Below are 19,843 nucleotides of genomic sequence, written 5' to 3'. Positions count from 1 at the left end.
AGTTCTGGGAGGCAGGGCTCTGCCATCTGCTCCCCAAGGCTCTGCCGGTGGAATGCCAGAGGAGACCCTGAGGCTGGAGAACAGAGGGGGCCCTGCCTCATCCTGTCTGTGTCCCGGGGCTGTCCTTGTCACCCCGCCATGCTTCCTGACCTGGTGGGAGCAGCGTGTGCCACTCACAGCAGTTGCTACCAGCTCACAGCTTTCCAACGTGCACAAAACTGAGCTCCTCGCCCTCCCCTTCCTCACCCTCATGGGCCAGCGCCTCCCACTGAGGGGCCTGGGTCCCAGCCCCGGGGGCCTGGGGTCTCCCAGCATCCCTGATTTCAGAAACAAGCCTCTCTTTTTGCTGCCCTGGCCCGGGGAGGTGGTGGTAGGGGGAACAGCTTCCTGTGTACCTGGTGTTCCTGTCCTGGCTCTCAGTTCTCAGAAACCTGGGTAACAACTGCTCACAGTGGCTTCTCTGCGGACACATAGGTGTTTTCTGTCCGCTGACAGGGCCCTGGTGGACCCAGGGGACTTTCCATACTCTCCCACTACAGAGCCCCAGAAAGGAAACTGCCGCAGCATCCCCACCACCCGCTCCACCCTGTACTGTTTCAGGGAAGGGGCTGGGACCTAAGGGCCCCAAGTGACACATGACTGATGCTACTGAGCCCGCCTGTGCTGCTCACAAATGAAGCTTGTGGAGGTTGCGTTATGTTTTGGAACCAACCGCTTCTTTTGTTTTCTAAGATAGGGGAAAAAACACACCCCTCCCCCTCCCCAAAAGGAATTATCCAAGAGTTCTACTATTCTGACTTTCAAAGGAGCCATTGTTAATGTTTTGGCCATAAATAGGCAATTAACACCCACTCTGAACCCAGCAAAACCAAGTCCCTGCCAGCCTGGGGACAGCGGCACAAGCTTTGCCCTCCCCGTGGCGTCTGCTTCCTTCATTTCTCCACTGTGTCCTGGAGCTGCGAGGATGGGCAGGGATTCAGGACACTGATGCCACACAAATGTCATAAAGGGCTCGTGGCAACAGGGAGATTCGACATGGATGTGGGCGTGGGCGCAGGACAAGGAGAACTGTGTTGCAAAAGGCCAGTTTCCACGAGAGCCAGTGGCCTGTCCCAGGTGAAGGCACAGGGCGGTGCCAGGCATGTCGGCTCTGGGCCTGGCCTGTGTGACAAATCACATGTCCACCTGCCTCAGTGGCACATCCGTGCTTGCCCTTCGCGGGCCCGCCCCAGGGCTCACCCAGGCTACGGCTCACCAGGCCTCGGCGCTCCTTCCCAGGAGGTGCCATCCCAACATCCCTGGCAAGGAAGCGGGAATGAGATGGACCCTAAGCCACCCTGGCCTTGCCCAGCCCACGTCCAGAACGGGATGCATGGTGTTGAGGGAGCCGGGCCGCACGGCAGAACCCTGACCTTGGGGTCATGGGGCACTGGTCCAAACCCCAACAGTGTGACTCAGCAGCTCGGACAAACCACACGGGCTCCAGGCTCCGGGGGGGCGGGGCAGGGCTGGGGCCTTAGGGATGCAGAGTCCCACGGCGCGGGCCACTCGCAGTCCACAGACGGCAGCCCCTTCCTTTTCACAAGTCTCTCTCCCTGCTCCCAAGAGGCCACTCACAATAGCATCGACGACGGCAGCCGCCTCTCACCAAGCACTAACCCCGGGCCCACACAGCTCTGAGCTTGCGTGTTTCACACGAACGATCTCGTTTCATGCCACCAGCAACACGGTGAGACAAGGCATGGCTGGCCTGCCTCTGGATGGGGCAGCTGAGGCGCAGAGGGGTCATGTAAGTTGCCCGGGTACGACCAAGCCTGTCCCACCGTCCATGCGTCAGCCCACACCCTGCTGCTTCTCTGCAACTCTCCTCAGGGGCCCTGGGCGTCGCACCTTCCCACTGTGGTTCCCGTGAAGCAGGGCTGGAGGTGTCCGAAGGTGCACTGCCCACCTGCCCAGAAGCTGTGGTCTGCGAGGGCAGGCCCCGTCTCCGGCACTAGGGCACAACTGGCCAGGCGAGGCTGCTCCAAGCACATCTGGGTAGCTGAAGGGGCTCCCATCTGGGCAGCTGGCTTACAAAGCCGAGGCCCTTCCCCCAGAAGGCCCAGGCACCCCCAAAGCTTCCCGGCCTCTCATCTCCAATGGCCTTTGGCTCAGAAAGGCTCTCAAACATGGAAAATCACCAAGCAGCATTAAAAGCCGCCTCCCTGGCATGTCCCCAGCTGAACTATTTTTCTTTTCCCCGGGAGATCAAAGTCATTGTGTCAACACTCGGCCCCAATCCGAGTGACCTCAAACAAAGTGCTTATGCAACCTGGTGGCTGTGACTGGGGACAGTGAGGAGTGACCCAGGTGTCTGCATAGGGGTTTTCAGACTACAGGAACCCTGCGAGGGGCTCAACAGTGAGAAAGGAGACTGGAGAGAGCAGAGACCAGAGTCCGGCCTCCAGCCCCACCGCAGGTAGAATCCAACGGCACCAATGTCACCTCCCCCAGGGCGGCAAGCCCAGCTGCGCATCCAGATGAAGCCACAGCAGACAGCCCCAGGGGTGTGGCTTTGTTGTTCATCAGTGTCACCCACCGACGAGCCACACTTCGTGACTCCTCCCCATTCCCGTTTCACGGACAAGGAAATGGAAGCTGGCGGAGGGTGACCAGCGGAGGGCACACAGCTCAAAAGTGGCAGCATGTGGAACGAGCCCCTGCCTGCCTCCAGAGCTCACACATTTCCTCTCCACGCCCTGTACGTCCTGCAAGGGGCAGCCACCGGGAAAGGCCACGGGGCAGTCCTCACGGCTGGAGGAACACTGAGCGGAGGCAGGTGCCGGCCTTCCCAGCCTCCTAACTGTGTGGCTTTTGGGCAAGTTCAGTGAGTCTCCCTCGACTCTGGATGCCTCACCCCCAAGTGCGACAGCAAATTAGGGGAGGCTTCTAAGACTCCCTGGGAGTTCAGCCGGAAAGGCAGCCACGATTGATTAGCAATGTCTGTCAGGAGCGCGGCAGGAGGCACGCTGGATGCAAGCCCAGGGCTGCCGGCCCAGCTCCCAGCTCTGACGGTCCAGGTCTTGCAGCCTCTCTTCCTTTTTTGAGCCTATCGTGGCCACTTTCTCATCAGACACAACGGCCCCTGTGGGCCCGCGGTGCTTTTTGCCTTCACTTTATTTAGCATTTATTTCATTCCACGTGGAATTCCAGGGCTTTCTGTGCCTACCTTTCACCAGATCGCCATGCCCGTCTGCATTCTGTGTTGCAAAGGGCAATCCGCCTCTGAGCTCCTCTGCCAGCATGGCTCCCCAGGAGGAGTGCTAAGCGGGCAGGGCAGTAGGGAGCTGGAACCAGCAAGGTGGCTGGCCCCTGGCGGAGTGGCCATGAGGCCATCAACGCTCAAGCAGGCCAGGCCTGAGCCTGGGGATTTTGCCAAGTTTTCAAAAAGCACAGCTGGCCTGCAGCTGCCAGGGCTACCTGGGCAAGAAGGTCGTGCAGCTAGCAGTGTGAAGGGCCGTCCCACGGGGCGGCTCCCACTGGCACACAGGGTGGCGAGCAGTAAGCGACTTGAGGGAGCCTCGCCCAGGGACGACCCTGCCACAAAGAGCCACTAGTTGCCGTTGAACATCTGTGCTAACTCCTCTGATGACACCCTGCCCCTCACCCACTGGGACCCCCAAGACCACCCCACTGCCCTGGGCTCGTCTGCAGGACCACCGCCCTAGGCATAGCTTCTACCCCATGCTTCCTTCCTACCCCAACCTGCTCCCCGCCGGCGTTCATGGGCCTGCCAACATCTGCTAGCACAACAGTTGCTGCCTGTTGGGAGGCTGCCTCGGCAGGCTCAGGACTCAGTGTGTGGGCAGCTGGGATCAATCACACCTCTGTTCCCGCATCCCGACCCCTCCTCACAAACGTCTCGCTTCTGTTGGAAGCACTGTTGAGAAACACAATTTGTTGCTCTTTCAAGCTGACCAGCCTGGAGTTAGAAACACAGCAAGGACCGTGACCGCCAGGGTCACGCCGTTCAGTGGGGACTCTGTAACTGTTGCTCCTCCTGAAATCTTTGCTCACACGCATGCAACCCTGTGTCTAAAGGGCCCCATGCAGCTCGGGTCTCAACCAATGGCCAACTGATGCTTGGTGGCCCGACCAGGTTTCCAAACAGCAGCAGCTCCCTGTGCTGACGAAAGTCTTGCCAGTAAACAATGCACAGGCTCAGTTTGGGCCTGTGCCCTCCATGACACATGTCGTCATTTTGCAAAAGGGACGCTGCAACTGCGTAAAAACCCAGCAGAAGGGGCCTCCATGGGGCCCAAGAGGAAAACTGCGCAGGGAGGTCAGTGGGTCAGACCTGGCGGGGTGGGCAGGCCTGGCCCCTGGGCTGCCTTCAAGCAGTGGTGCCATCCCATGCCAGGAGAGGGCGGCCCTCCTGGACCTAGTCATTACGTCATTTCTGCCTGGGGGGTTCTCACTATGATCACCCTCCCACATCCAGGACCCACAGCCCCACCCACAAGCTGGGCACTGAGGTTTTAAGAGGACAAGAAGAAAAACAGTGTGAATGGAGTTTTTAGCCCCCTCTCCTCTGCGTCCCAGCCTCAGTGTTGCAAGGACAAGAGCCATCGCTACCAGCCGGCTGGACAGCTGTACTCTGGAAGTGAAGCTGGCAAGGGACAAGACATGTGGAGGGGTGAAGGGGAGCTCCTGGTCACTTCCACCCTAGTTCCATGGGTGACGGGTGTAAGGTGAGCCCACTCATGTAGACGTCCTCCACTGGCCATGTAGTCCCCTTCCGCCACAACGTCACGAGCCTCAGCTCTGAGCACAGGGCAATGGCCGGCTACATGGAGGGAGGGCGGGCCGCCCTCACCAGCAGAGAAGGTCGAGGCAAGACAAGGGACAAACAAGAAATAAATGGCAAGGACAGAAAAGGGAGGGTAACACCAGAGTTGAAAAGATGGACAGAAAAAGAAAAACGGGGTCGGGTCCGCACGATGGATTGAGTGCAGTCCCGGAACGTCACCTTCTCGTCCCAACTCTGCCTGTGGGGTCACCCAGCATGAGTTCACGCCTTCCCTCCCAAGCCCTACGGTTGTGACGACAATAAGTGTGTCTGCACGCACCGTGTGCCAGCCAGTGGGCCAGGCGACGTGTGCGTGCACAGAAAAACACACACATTTACATCAGTAAGTACTGACACACGTACACTTACACACCCACATATAGACGCACACAAACACAATCACACATGCACATATATACATACATAGACACACATGTGCACACACTACTTCCCTCATTCCTTCCAACAGTCCCATGTTGGTGGTGGCGGTATTTGCTGACCAAAGTTGGTAGAGCAAGTGGCCCAGGGCTGCTGGCCTCCTGCTCCACCCCGGAGGCCTTGTGACCTGTCCATGCCCCTACCAGAGGTGGACCTAAAGGTGAATACCACGCTCCAGAGGGCCCGCTTCCTCTGCAGGGGCCAGAATGGGCAAGGCCTGCGTCACACGTATCCCTGACAACCCTGCTGCTCGCTTGGGGCAGAGCCCTCCGCCCTCGCCCTTGCTCTTTCCCGTGGGTGTGCTCAAGGGCCGGGCCTGGGCCTCAAAGCTACCTGTCCCCCTGCTGTCCTCCTCTGACTCTCTCGCATTCTCATTCTTGGTACGTTTTCTGTTGACAACTGGAGGGGCTCTGGCTGCCACCTTAACTCTGGGCCCTTCGCCCTTGGTACCCACACATCTCCCCCAGGGGACCTGCTCTGGGCCCTGAGGGCCCCAGCCCCTTAGCACCTCCAGGGAGCAGGGTCCGTGGGAACTCCCAAAGGTCTAATAACCAGAAAGGCCCTGGGCACCTTCAGTCTGGGCCTCTCATGCACCTGGTCCCAGACCCTACGCACGAAAGGGGTCCTTTAGAAGATGTTCAACTGGAACCCCCTCCTCCCCAAAGAGCAAATGTGTAAGCCAACATCAAAAGACCTATGAAAGAGCCCACGACCCAGCCTGAAGACAGGACGGCAGGAAGCACGGGGCAGCGCCCACCCTCAGCTCAGCCCACCTCACCACGTGCTGGCTGGGTGAGCCACAGCCTGTGGAGGCCAAGGTCTAAGGGCCGGAAGTCCCTCACCAGCTGTCCCTGGGCCATTAGCAGGTCCCTGTACACACAGTGCTGCACACACAGCCACTCACGGGTCCCAGGCACAGGGCCCCACGTGCTCCAGACGGGGTCTGGGCTGCATTCAGATGCCCAGGGGCTACCCTGGGCCAGCCTTCCAAGGCTCCTGGAAAAGCAAGGCCCACCCCCTAAAGCCATCAATCACCCCAAGGGGAGCCTAAGCAGGCAGCACCTCCTGGAGGGAGAGCTGGCCGGGGTCTGCAGGCTTGGTGAGGGGCTCAGGGTCTATCCCCAGGGTGCTGGCCACGGCCCTTTGGCACACACACTTCCCTGGGGCCCCCTTCCCTTTCCCTGGGCTCTGCCCTACCCAGGCCCTGGCCAGGGAAAGGCAGGCAGAGCTGGGCGGCCTCCTCAGGATCTTGGAGGCCTGCCTGGGCCCAGTGAAACGATCTATACATCTGGGCCCAGCCCCACCGAGCAGTGTGTTTTTAAACCGTTGCTACCCAAGTGAGGACGGGAAACATCGCCAGGGGTGCCAGCGGTGTTATTCCAACTTGTGGCCAGTAAAACATAATCACACGTGGAAGTTGTTTTTATTGCCTATCTAGCTGATTAGCTAATAAAATAAGCTCAGCCTTAAAAATTTAACTGAAGCCATTTATCACACCCAGAGCTCAGAGCTCCGGGTTTCCTTCAGAAGTCACCCAAATCTGTCACCTCTCCAGCCTTTTTACCTATTTCAATTTCTCCCAAGGAGGAAAATTCCACCCCTGTGTCCAATGTAAATGAATGTGCTCCATCACTGTCCAGCTGTACGGTCCTTGGGAAAAGGAAAGGGACATGCCTGGAGCGGCGACGGGAGAAATGGAGACTTGAAAACGAGGGGCCGAGGGTGGAGGGCTGCACAGCCCTCCTTCAGGGCCCCCACCTCGCAAACCCGCAGGCAAGGAGGCAGCAAGCACAGGGAAGGGAGACACGTCGCAAATGTGCCCCCCAGCTGCCCCAGGCCGGGAAGCCTGGACCCGGGGCCAGGAGTATGCCCTAGACTGCAGACCTCGCACCTCTCCTTTGGCAGGGGGACTGCAGGGCTGGGCAGGGCACTACGGGGGAGAGAAGGAAACTCTGTCAACAGACTATATTTTCACGCTGGATGTGAGGAGGCCCGGCTGACCGAGCAGCCCTGAGCACAGCAGGAAGCGGCTGTGCCAGCCTGAAAAGGAGCGGACACGACAAGCCAGCCTGCCAGACGTGGCCACACGCTGCATGCACGAGGCTGAGCCCTCAGGGCCATGCAGGTCTCCATCCTGTCGGTGACCAACGCTTACACGGCAGGACCAGAAAAGACGATGGCCAGAGCGCCACGTTCCCTGTGCCACATCTGCTGGTCCTCCACCCGACGGGACACAAGGACCGACCCTGCTGCCCGTGCCTCCCCAGTAGGAACCAAATGCAGGCGGCGCTGAGGCTCGAGGCTCTCCTAATGATGGGGCACTGACTCCAAGTTCACCTCATTCAGTCAAGGTCAATGTTAGCATGAGGCGGGGCTCCCAGACACTGAGGACAAAGTGCAAACAACGGGCGTGTGGCTGCGGACAGAGGACAGCAATCGATCCAGTGTCCCGGGGCTCTCACATTTTCAAGTCTAATCAGAAGAAAAAGGGCCTCCCCATCTTTCGCTCTCTAAAGCCACTCCCCGAAGCCCTGATCACAGGGCCAGCTCGACCCAAAGGGCACTGAACCTGGCCTGTGAGTACATTCCTTCCCCTGGCCTAGGGGCGCTCCGGCAAGAGGCTCCAGCACAGCGCCTGAGAAAAGGGGGTCACCAGGGCTGGGCGACACCGGTCTGCCCGCCAATGCCCTGCCCTCACCATCTATCTGTACCACTCGCACTGTGTTCTCAGGGACAGAAAATTCCTGACTTCCAAAGGAGAAGAACAGACACTTAAGGCTCCACCAAGCAGTGAGCTGCTTCTGCAGCGCTGCCCACACAGCTAGGGTTCTTACCTGGGCCATCTTAGCCAGGTCTAGGGAAGGCCGCTGCTCCTGCACCTCCTCGGGGCGCCGCCGTTTGACGCCGACTTTCTTCTCATTGAGGACACACGGCTGGGAGCGGCTGCGGGACAGCCCGCTGGGGCGTCTGGCCAGCTCGGGCGTTGAGGCTGGGGTGCTGCTGGCAGAGGGCACGCTGAATTCGGCAAAGGAAAATTGCTCGTGCGAGCAGGAGAGTGACCGCTGCATGTCAAGCCGGGCCCCTCCCACGGGGTTCAGGTCCGGGCTCCAGATGTCGCCGGCCTGTGCACAGGTGGCCGAGCCGGGCACCCCTGAGCAGGGCTGGCCACCAAAGCGGTGGTGAAACCCTGCCGGGTCGCAGGGCGAGGCGAGCACGTTGGCCCGGGAAGGGAGGCTGAAGCTGGAGCTTCGTTGCATGGTGCCGAAGCCGCTGCAGTAGCGGGGCACGCTGCCCCCGCTGTAGCAGCGTCTCTTCTCCACGGGGGTCCAGACCTTGGACCCCAGGGGCCTCCATGATGTCCGGCAGCTGGACATTTCATCGGAGAAGGACAGTGACCGGCACTGGCGCTTGCTGGGGGGCGCGGAGGGGTTCCCGTTGTGGTCACTGAGGCTAAGGTCTTTGATCAGGCTGGTCACCGCGCAGGTGGTCGTGGCCTCCTGGTGCCACAGGGCACCGCCCGGACACTTCTCGGGCAGGCATTCCCAGATGCTGGTGCTTGGCTGGTCAATCTGAAGAGGGCACTTCCTGTCCAGGTCTCGCCATCTGTCATTTTCTGGTTCATAAATGACAAAGAGAAACAGGATTTGAGAAGCCCTTCGCGCCAGCCCTCGACCTCCTCACCAAGAGCCTGTTTTACAGGGTTTCCGAGCCAGAAAGGCCCTTGAAAACCATCCGGTCCAGCCTCACTTCAGAGGAGACCCTGAGGCTCAGGGAGGGGACCTAAGTCCCAGGTGCTGAGTTAGAAGCAGAGCAAGGCCCAGAATCCAGGTATCTGATGGACTGCTGATACAGTTTTCTTTCCCACATACTGAACTGCCTCCAGGAAAAGCCCACAACAGTCCTTTTTGCCCAAAATACTTTCTCATTTTATAGCTGGAAAACCAACCGGCCCTGCCCCCACCCTGGCGACAGCAGAGCTGGGCAGTGTGCCTGTCACATCCATCTTCACACCCTGTGGCTCTTGGGCTGGGACTCGATGGCCCTGGCAGGAGACCAATACCAGAGACAAGCCGATTGGTGCTTCAGACCTGGGTCAAGGTCAAAGGGGCTAGGGGTTCTTCCAGGTGAGTTCATCTGAATTCCTCCTTCAAAATACTTGCTGGCACTAGAAACGGAACATTTAATGACTTATGTCCCCTCCCCCGAAACGCTCCACAGCAGAAACAGCAACAGCAGCCAATCACTGAGCACCTTCCCGGAGCTCACTGGATTCCTCGCTGATACCGAGCATATTCAAAGTGGTCAAAACCTACTGGGTCGAGTCTCGGGCTGCAGAGATATAAGGGTCCTAGTTGAGCTTACGTATCAGGCCTCTGCGTGAACACAGGAACAAGTTAACCAGCCCTGCCACGAAACGCCTACTCTGTGCTGGAACCGTTACTTCGTTGACATGGTCAAGAACGGCTGGGCTTTCTGCTGCGGGGTCAGGCACAGTGCGGGGAGGGTTAGGAGTGCAGAGACAAATCTGCTGCGGTCCTATTCACGTTTCTACCACAGAAGCCCAGCATCGACCTTCGGCGTGCCCCTCTCTCTCCTCACCTCCCTGCGTTCACATACTGTGCAAACGCGGACACAGAGAAGACTGCGGCTTGAGTCAGGCAGCCAGGGGAAGGGCAGGGGTGACCCCCGAAATGACCTCCGGCAGGTTTGTCGCGCACACTGAGTCTCACAGCGCTGCAGCCGGGTCCTGCACACCCCCCCGAGAGTTGGAACTGACACAGAGCTCGGCAGGGTGCCACCTTCACCACTCCTGTCGGGGACGAGGCTGGGAGGGGGGCCCACAGCTAGCAAATGACGAGATGTGCAACACACCCAGGCTGGCCCTGTGCTCTTCCCTGCACTGCAGCTCTGAGGGGAGCCTGCCGCGGCCCTGCCCTCGGGGCGGAGGAAGGGTCCCAGTCCTGCAAGAGGGCCACACGCAAAGGCAACTGCGACACAACCTCTGGGAGTGCTCCTGGCAGCAAGGACACCACATCTGGCTCCCGCCACTGGCCACTTCCCACCGGACACCCAGGAGAGACCCCCAAGGGACCACCCCATGCAAGGTGTCACAAGCAGCAGCTACTTGACAGGTTCAAAGAGAATGAATGACCAGTGAGGCCCAAAAGAAGCCTCGTGAGTCAAAGATGAGGCCAAATCAGGTCTCAGTGGGCTACTCCTTCTAGGGTACTCTGCCCTGTCCTGAGACAAAGAGCCTGAGGGCCTGGGACCCTGGCAGGGATGTGGCCGGGACCATCCAGCACCTGTTCCCACGACTGGGCCTCAGGAGCTGGAGATGCTGCAGAGAGATTTTATTAAGCCCAGTCGGGCCAGGGGGAATGAGGCAGTCATCACCACACACCCAGTCCACCTGGTCCTGGATGTCCCGGGCTCTGGTGCGTGGCAGGGGTCGGCCTGTGTTCCTTTAACTGAACTGGATAAGTTACCACCGAGAATTACCTTTTTGCAAGTAGCATGTATGCTGTTTGAGATACGTCCACTGCTACCCTCTATTCTTCATTCTCGTAACACAGTTTCAATTTGCCGTTTGTCAGCTGTTGAAAGTTCAGTAAACCGGCGATAACGTGAAATTAAAGGAAATACAAACCGACACTGACTGAGTCACGACTGTCTGTTATCTGATATGTAACAGTTAAGTTCAGGAAAAGAGTGCAGACCTCTGTGTGACGATGTTCTTCGAAACGACAGGAGAGACACAGAGCAGACGGTAACCGCCACTGAAATGCCGCGCAGTCGTGCCCTTACACACGCCATCGAGGAGCAACTCGGAGCCTGAAACATGCCGAGGTCCAGAGAACGTTAACGACGTGCGAACAGTTAATGATGAGATGCTAAGTGTGACGAAACGGACGTAAGACGCTATACGCAGCGGGATTCCCATTTAGTAAAAGGTGCGTGTTACGCTCGAAGACCAAAGCAAACCGAAAGGTGTGCAGTCCAGCGGCAGACAGCCGGTTGATTTACATTTTCCCCTTGTTGTTTTCCTACAGTTTCTGCACTGTCTCTAAGAACAAATGTATTTCCAAATACACAGAGGTCGTGGCCACCAAGCCCACGAGGCTGTTCCAGGGTCAGGGCCAGGGCCTGTGATCTCATCCTCCTCTGGATTTGCTGCTGCTTTGGCTTTCAGGGAAGTTCCCACAGAATAAGGCTGGCCACCAACTTCTCTTTTGGGATGAGGCACCGAGGCGCCAGATGGGCCAGGAATGTGGCCCATCAGCCTGCAGTCACCTCTGTCAGGACTGCAGCCAGGGAGGAACCAGTGGGCCCTGCCCCAGAGCAGAAAGGGCCCCAAGATGGCACCTTGGTGGCCCCTGCTTAAGGAGCCAGAGGCCCACAAGACAATGTGCCTCTCCCAGGCCTAGGTCACCAGTGGAATAACAAGGGATTGGGCCCATCCTCAGAGGACACCCCTTCCTGTGGCGTTTTCCTGGAATTTCCCCATCTCTTGGGAAATCACAAGAAGAAAGGGGAACTGGGCGTTCAATAAGAACAACCATTCCATCTGCTTTGCATGGCCCTCACGCGGTCCTGGTGCTCCAGGACCCCTCTGGCCTCCCCACCCAGTCTCACGTCCTCACCGCCTCTGAGACCTCTGAGGCTCACGCCTGTTCTGGTCCAGCTTCAGCAGCTGCGTGCCGCCTCGTGGAGAGAGTGCCAACACTTTAGCCTGCACCCCGGCCCCCAGCAGACCCCACTCTGCGGACACAACAAGCTTGCTGCAATATCAGAAGTCAGGTGGCAATCACATGGTGTCAAAATCACCCTTGAAAATACCTGAAGCAGCCCTGGGTTTGTGCCTGCAACCCCCCTGAGGTATTCACCTCTTGAGCACCAGAAATTCTTTATAGAACTGAAGTGTGATACATCGACTGCAGGAGTGAACACAGGTCACATCGATGGGCAGAGGGGTGGGCATTCAGCTGGCTTTTGGTTAACTACAAACCCCCCGTGGGGGCCGGGGTTGGACGGCTAATTATGAAGTGTCCCTGCTTGCCTGTAGGAACTGTCCCGCTCTTAAAGAGGAAGCCTCTCTGTCCTTAACACAAAAAATGTCTTTGTTGCCGGAAGGATGCAAGCAGTCAGTCCTCGGCTCAGCCCACTGGTTAAATGCAAGTACAACGCGACTGCAGGGAAGCTGCAGGAAACAGCAGCTCTTTCTCGGCTTCGCCCCTTTGCACGGTGCCAAGGCCTGGGATATTTTCCTGCCTTCCCCTTCCACCAACGGTCTCTTGAGAGCCAACTCACACGTCACTTCCTCTGCAGATACACCTTCCCCTCAGCGGCCCCGGGGCCCCCACAGCTCTTCGCCTAGACTTCCAACCCTACGGCTCCTACTACTACACCACCCGCACCTTAATTATCTGTTTCTGTGTCTATCACTGGGCCACAACAGCTCGGGCACAGTCCCAGCACGGAGACTGGCACGTGGCCGACCTCAGCTGGGATGGGTGCAGGGAGGACAAGAATGGCAAATGCAGACAAAAGCTGCAGAGCAGCCTGTGGGCACTCACCTGGTCTCACTTGCCTTTTGTCCCTGGCACACATAATCCTTCCTGGGCCTGGCAGGTCCAGCCTGGGCCGGGCCCTGACCTCCCCAACCCACCAGGGCCATGGACAGGTGTGTGTCAAGCAGCCAGGAGACTGGCGGGAGGAGTCGCGTCTGATATACTCTGAACACTCAGGGCCGAGTCGGACGCTGAGCTCGGCTCTGAGCATCAACACCAGCCAGGTGGCCACGGGGTCTGTCTGCAGGAGCGATGATGTTTTCATTGTTTCTATCTTTATCGCTTTGAGAAGTATGTATAAGAAAAGCCGACACAATCGAGGCTATGTTTAGCCTGTGTTTTCCCCCCTCGGCTCAGGGAACAGAGACAGATCTGTTGGGTCGGGTCACCAGACAAAAGAAACAGGAATAGAAGGTGATTTTTAATGGCACTCCGCCCTGGGCTCTGGGCCCTGCTGTCATGCGTACAAAGGGACTCGGGAGGGCTCCCAAGGAGAGGCTACCGTGCGCCCCCACCCCTCCACTCAGCGTCACTTCTGCGCAAACAACTATAACTCTTTCGAGAGTGACAATGGCCATGGACATGGGCGGTCCACTGAGCAGGCATCATTTGGGGCGGGAAGGGTGTGGGCCTGGGTTCTCACCTCAGCTCTGCACGTGACTTGACCTCTCAGGGCCTTGGTTCCCTCCTCTATATGGTGAAGGGGACAAGACAGCAACCCCCTCGCAGACCCCAGGTGCTCAGGGGCTGGGCTGGGCTCTGCTGCCCTCGGGTCCTGAGCTCTGCGGGTTCTGGCCTGCATGCTCCACACCCGGCTTCCTCGGGGTCGTTCTGGGACCACCGACGGCAGCCTCCTTCGGGGTGTTTGTTAAAATGCAGATTCCTGGGCCCAGTCCCTGATCTGGCGACAGAACCTCTGGGGGGAGGAATTGGCATTTTAATAAGCTGCCTGAGTTGTTTTACTATGAAATTGTTGAGGAGCACTGCTTGAGACCACGAGCTACATGGGGCCGGCCTGCAGTCACCTCTGCCAGGGCCACAGCCAGCAATACACGCCCAAGGTGCTTCCGGAGGATGGATGATTCCAGTCCTACAGACCTGGATTCAGAGCATCACTGAAACTGGTGTTGTGGTGTTTGTTTTGCTTTGGGCCAACAACGAAGTAGAGCTGCGGAGAAAAATAATCATTATCCTTCAGGTACCTGTAAGTCCCTTTCTCACAAGAGGGGATGGGGACCCCAAGCTGCACATCACATTCTGGATTGGGGATACTGGAAAGGGCCTGAGAGGCCAACGGTTTGTGTGAAGGGCAAGCGACCGAGGCCTCCTGACTTCCCCCTGGGACGCCTACGACACCCAGCCTCTGGCAGACGCAGGCTCGGCACGAAGGCCCATGGCCTGAGCGCACAGGCCCCGGCCAGTTCCGTGCCATCCCCGTCACCTTGACCTTCAGGAGCAGCTGCAGTTTCTCCACTTCCCTGCCGAGCCTGTGTACACAAGTCGGAGACTGTGCACAGCAGTGCACCTGTCTGTGAGGGTGTAAACACCCCTGGGGCCCTGCCTACCGACGGGAGGGCAAACGCCACAAAAACACAAAGAGCACACAAGCCGTCCACTCTCTCTCCCTGGCAGACTGACGAGCGGACTGCCAAGGTGTCTTTCAAAGCTGAGGCTCCGTGCCCAAGCTTGACGTTTCTGGGAAGACGTCCACTGGCCTGGGAGGCACAGGAGAAGCCTCTGGCCACCCACGTGGGGACAGGAAGTCAGCCCCCCCCCCCCCCCCCCCCCCCCCACTCACAAGCTCACAAGGGTTTGGTCCCCTGACCAGGGAGAATGGAGGCTGCCGAGCACGGAGTCAGAGCTCCAAGAAAACACAAACAGCATTTCAAGCACAGACGTTCTCGTCTCCATTTCTGCCCTTCACCTTGAAGGGAAATGCCCAGGGGCCCACACTCCCAGGGGACTACAAGCCTTCTGATGGTCAAAAGACAGGAGATCACAACCCTGGCCCTTCTACGCCGCACTTCGGAGGTTGTCTTACGGTGACATAACCACTGCAGAATGCGGTTTCTAGAAAAGGTTAAGCACCTGATGCACGGCCCCAAGATTCTTGCAGCCTCCAGGGCCTGGGTAGCACCTCCGCCAGATCAAGACCTGCTGACTCATTCTCGGATTTCACACCTGTCTGCTCGTGCTGACAATGAGTCTGTCCCCCCTGCCCTGTGGGCTGGGCCCTGCTAACTCAGTCGTGGGGCTGCAAGAACCCCATGTTTGCGCTGGGGGTAGAAGCTCGCCACCCCTTTCAGTGGCAATGCAGGAAAACCGAGCCATCTTTCTGGGGCAGCTTTCCCAGCCTGGTCTAATTAAAAGAACACCAGAAAACGTGCAGGGTGCTGCCAATCTCTACATGAACTTTAGAGGCCCGGCCCCCCCAGAGCGCCTCTTTCCCTGTGTCACCAGAATGGAGACACAGGCCTCAGCCTCTGGCTGTGCCCTCTCACCTGTGATGAACCATCCATGTCAGCTGCACCCGGGGCTCCGGGACAGCAATGCAGGACGCCTAGCTCCTCGGCCGGGCATGTAGGCCGGGATTGGAATGGCTGGGGGGAGCCCCCCACCAGCCTGGTCAAGGGAGGCAGGAAGGCTGGCTTGGGGGTCTGGGAGAGGCCCGAGAGGCGGGAGTTCACAGCGGTTCCAGGGCACAGTCCCCCAGCTGGGGTGGCCCATAGCAGGTGCCGCTGCTTCAGGAAAGTCTTTGCTCTTGTAAAAAGAGGCCCCATGAGATTCCAAACAGACAGCATAGAGGAGTAAAAACCAACAGAGCTGGATGTTGGGAGTGCGGGCTTCAGTACCCCCGCCTGCACGAGGCAGGGTGGACGGGGCCCTGTGACAGGCCTTTCAGCTCTGACGGACCTCCTCCCCGCCCCTGGCCTCCCCTCCTCACCCCCTCCTCTCCACTCCCCACCTCCTCTCCACACCCCCCTCCTCCAGGGGCATTTGGAAATATGCAGGGAAACGCTTGTATCTGCAAAGGCACCGAAACCTCTGAAGAGGCAGAGAGGTGAGTTCTATCACCCTCTCTGGGCTCCTATCTGGTCCACACAGAGCACAGAACAGGCAGCTGCTTGCGCTTCATCTCCAGACCGGAGCACAGAGCAAAGCTGGGTCACACAGACCAGAGAGCTGGCCGCTGGGAGAGTCACTCAGGAAAGTGTCGATGAATGTGCATTAACTGTTGATTGACTCGCACAGCACCGGCACCCTTGCCAGGGCCAGGAGAGAGCATCTCGTGTGCCTACGCCATCGGCCGCCCCACCTGACTTACTGGTGGGGACACTGAGGCCCAGAACCACGCCACATCTGGCCGTGGACACATGGCCAACCAGCAGCGGAGTCAGCGACCCCAAGGCCACACTGCTGCAGTTGGGCCAGGCTGCCTCCCAGCTGGACCATCTCTCCACGTGGAAGGCAACCTGGCAGTGCACCACGGCAGGCGGTACCCAGCTGGCAGCTGTCATGCCCTGTCCTCTGGCTCCACTGAGGACCCCTCCCCCCACCCGTGTCGGGCCAGCCTGGGCGAGAAGGCAGCCCAGGAGGCTCCCTTGTCACCGTCACCGTAAACAGCCCGCGCGTGCCAGCCGTACTTCGCACCTACTTGCACTGTGTGCTCCAGTCCAGACGCGCTGCCTGAAAGGAGTCCCTGGTGCGAGAAAACCCGAGCGCCCTGTGCGGACACGCCCTCAACCAAGCCTTCCACCACTTCAGAGATCGGAAAGCCACACGTGGGACAGGACATAAACACGGAAAGGGAATTTTAAAAAAACACACATACGCTCACTTGTAGGTAGGTGGCTGTCCTCTTCCAAACGAAAACAAGGGCTCACTGGAGCCTATTTTGGTCAATGCTCAGTTTCTTATCGGAGGCCCTGGTCCAATGATCATATTCAAATCGGCGATCTCTGAGAAACGGGGCAAGTGGCAGAGACCAGAAAGTGGGCCCAAGAACTCTGGCTCCGTTACTGCCGTTGCTAGCTTTGCTTCAGTCACGCGCCTGGTGTCAGGAACCGAGAACGCTCCACCTCCACGTGCCAGCGTTTTCCCACAGGGTTGCGATCCCATCCCACGTACAATGAGGAGCAGTGGCGGAATCAGAGACCAAGAGCTCCCAGATCTCAAAACGCAATCCTTCCCTCCTGCACAGCTCAACCACGCAGCCGACCGGTTTGCCCTGCGGAGATTAATGCGGAGCGTGCCCCCAGGAGCACCCCTTTTACGTCCAGAGTGGACTTTAACAGCCAAGTAATTAAACACGGGAAGGAAGGGCTGATCATTAAGATGCTGACAAACCCGAACCCAGCACGGCTGCCGTAATATTTTTACAATTCCTTTTTATACATAATGTATGATCCTTCTGCTCAAGTTTCCTCTACGTTCTTTGCCTGTGAAATAATTTACATTAATAAATAATTTATTACCATAACTCCTAAAGTAATTATGGGTTTCCATCCAATTTTTCTTTTTTTTTTTTGCATATGAATTGTTTTGTTCTCTGTCCACAGACTTCTATTTACAGGACTCTTCCTAGTGGCCTTTTCGCAACAACTGCCATTGCATTTGCTTTCACACGTACTGTTTGATTTCCGGGTCTCTGCCCGGCCTGAGGGGGGGAGGCAAATGGGATGTGTGGTGCCCACTGTCCCCAGAACTCAGAACTCACTTAATGGGAGCAACGAACCAAAGACCGGGGTGGGGGGGACACATGGGGGAGCTTGCTCTCACCACGCTCGCTCTGTTTCACCCAAGATTTCATGCATGAGCCGGTCAACATGGAGAAGCATCTCCCACTGCGAGTGTTGGAGGAGCTGGGAGGAGCCAGGCACTAAGGGTTCCCATGTGGCTCCAGGCTCGCCCAGGGCAGAGGGATTCTCCTGGGCACAGCCAAGCCCCTTCCTGCTCCCACAAGAAATCTTGGCCAGTGACAGGAGCTGGCCTGACCACTGGCCGGGCCACACCCGCAACGCTGCCACCTGACCGAGGTTTCCTGTGTTGAAAACACAATAACCAGAGAGGCACATGGCTCTCCCCGACAGGAGCTGCCTGCACAGGAAATCCTGGCTCAGCACAGGTGTGCCCAGGATGGTCTGGGAGGTGACAAAGGAAACCAAGAGGCAAAACGTGGTCTCTGCTAGAAGGAGCCCTGAGGTGCTGGGCCCCGGGCCCACTCTGCCCCGCCCCCACCCCTCACCCAGCTTTGTTCCCTCCTCCACTGTGGAAAAGCCCAAAACCACTTCTTTGTGTTAAGTTCTCAAAATCTGGGGGGGGGGGGTGTGGACACAAAGATGGGGAGGGGCCTGTAACCCTGCTCAGAAGGAGGAGGAGTGAAGCACTTTTTAAAAACACTGTTGTGGGCACTTGATTTCATTCGTAAGGCATTTTTATCCAAGTGGGTGCAGAGGAGGCTGCGCTAATTGAAAGGGCGGCTTTTTAAGAGGAAGCAAACAGGCCGCTGCCCTCCCCACCCAAATGTGCTTGCCCAGATTTTTCTTAAGAACATTCATGAAACTCAGACGTGTACTGGCTTCCAGCTAGGACCCCGCATGGAGGGTAAGGGGGAGAAAAGCCCGAGTGACAGGGCCGAGCGGTCCCCAGCTGAATCCCACTCATCGGGGCCGGGACAGAGTCCTTTATCTCCAGGAGACAGGTGGGGGCTTTGGTGACCACAATAATGGGATGTTTTATCTTTGCTGAGCACTGTCCAGCCCTGGAAGGGCCCAAACCCTCTTGGAAAGTCTGGCTGGACCCACGGGGTGCTCTCTTGCCTGCTATTGAAAAGCAGTCACGCCTAATGAAATCTCACTGCCTGGGACACCCTCCCAGTTTACGGTGCAGGGCGAAGCCACACCTCGATCATGAGTCACCAGTGTGTCCACCGGCACACGAGCCTGGGAGAGCCTAGGACTGCTGGCATTCCTGCCTCGGCAGGTGCAGGAAAGATATGGAAGCAGGAAGGACAGAGCCATCGCCTCCCGTGCGCCCCTGTCTCTTCGAATCTTACAAATACCAGCAAACACCAGCAAGAAGTGGGAACTGAGGCTCAGGAAGATGGGCCGACACACCCGCAGCTCTGAGGGCCGAGTCACTCCACCCCTGCACCCCTCGCCCGGCACGTAGCAGTTACTCAGCAAACACCTACTACAACAAACCATGCAAGGAACCCAAAGCCCTGTACAGTGCACCCTCAGATGGGTCAGGGCTTCTTGAAAACAAGGACAGGCTGAGCAACAGAAAGATAAGCTCAGAGAGGGAGAGAGAGACGCCGAAGAGAAGGACGAGGGGCCTCCACAGACCCCCGGCAACCCAGCTGCTCCTCTGCCACCTGGCAGTGCCCAGGTGGCGGGCTGCAGAGCAGGAGGAAGACAGGGCCCAGGAGGGACAGATCCTCCAGAGCCGCTCTGCAAACGAGAGGCAGCAGAAGCAGCGGCACAGGCCTCCTGGAAGCCCTGGGCCGGAGAGAGGCTCCCTGGCAGAAAGCAGGCCACGGGGCTCCGCCTGCTCAGATGGCCTGTGCTGGGCAGTCTGCACAGAGAGCCTCTCTCCATGTGACTCCCGTCCCCAGAGCCTCTGCCACGGCCCCTGGGCTGGAGGGTCTTTCCCCACGAGGGCGACTGCCTCACCGACACCCCCTCCCCCAGGAAACCAAAGTTTGGGTGTGGAGCCTGTTCCAGAGAGCCGGATGCTCACATCAGAGCTCATGCCGAGCCGGTCTCCTTACAAACATGCTCTCACACAGCCACAGGCAAGCCCACGAGGCAGGTGCTGCCCTCACAGCTGAGAAAGTTCAGCAGCCCCGAGCGACTGCACAAGCCCCGACATCGCCCATTACAGACCCACAGGGGCCCCGCGTCATCGTGAGGCACTCAGTGTAAAGGGCACAGGAGCCTGGTGCTGGCACGGCCTTGAGGTAAAGACCAACCTGCCCACAGCCGGTCTGCTGGCCGGGCCCGGCGGC

General features: G+C 58.3%; 1 protein-coding gene across 1 annotated transcript in view; it reads right to left on the bottom strand.

The window, feature by feature from the left end:
* Window positions 1-19,843, bottom strand: part of FAM53B (family with sequence similarity 53 member B) — a 65,557-nt gene that overhangs the window by 35,050 nt on the left and 10,664 nt on the right. The window contains exon 3 of the mRNA XM_024555483.4: window positions 8,101-8,879. Within this exon, the coding sequence (XP_024411251.2) occupies window positions 8,101-8,879 (779 nt within the window). The remainder of the gene's footprint in view (window positions 1-8,100; window positions 8,880-19,843) is intronic.

This window comes from Desmodus rotundus, chromosome 4 (assembly GCF_022682495.2).
Source record: "Desmodus rotundus isolate HL8 chromosome 4, HLdesRot8A.1, whole genome shotgun sequence".
NCBI lineage: Eukaryota > Metazoa > Chordata > Mammalia > Chiroptera > Phyllostomidae > Desmodus > Desmodus rotundus.
Note: the sequence above shows the minus strand (reverse complement) of the source record. Positions and strands in the feature narration are given on the sequence as shown.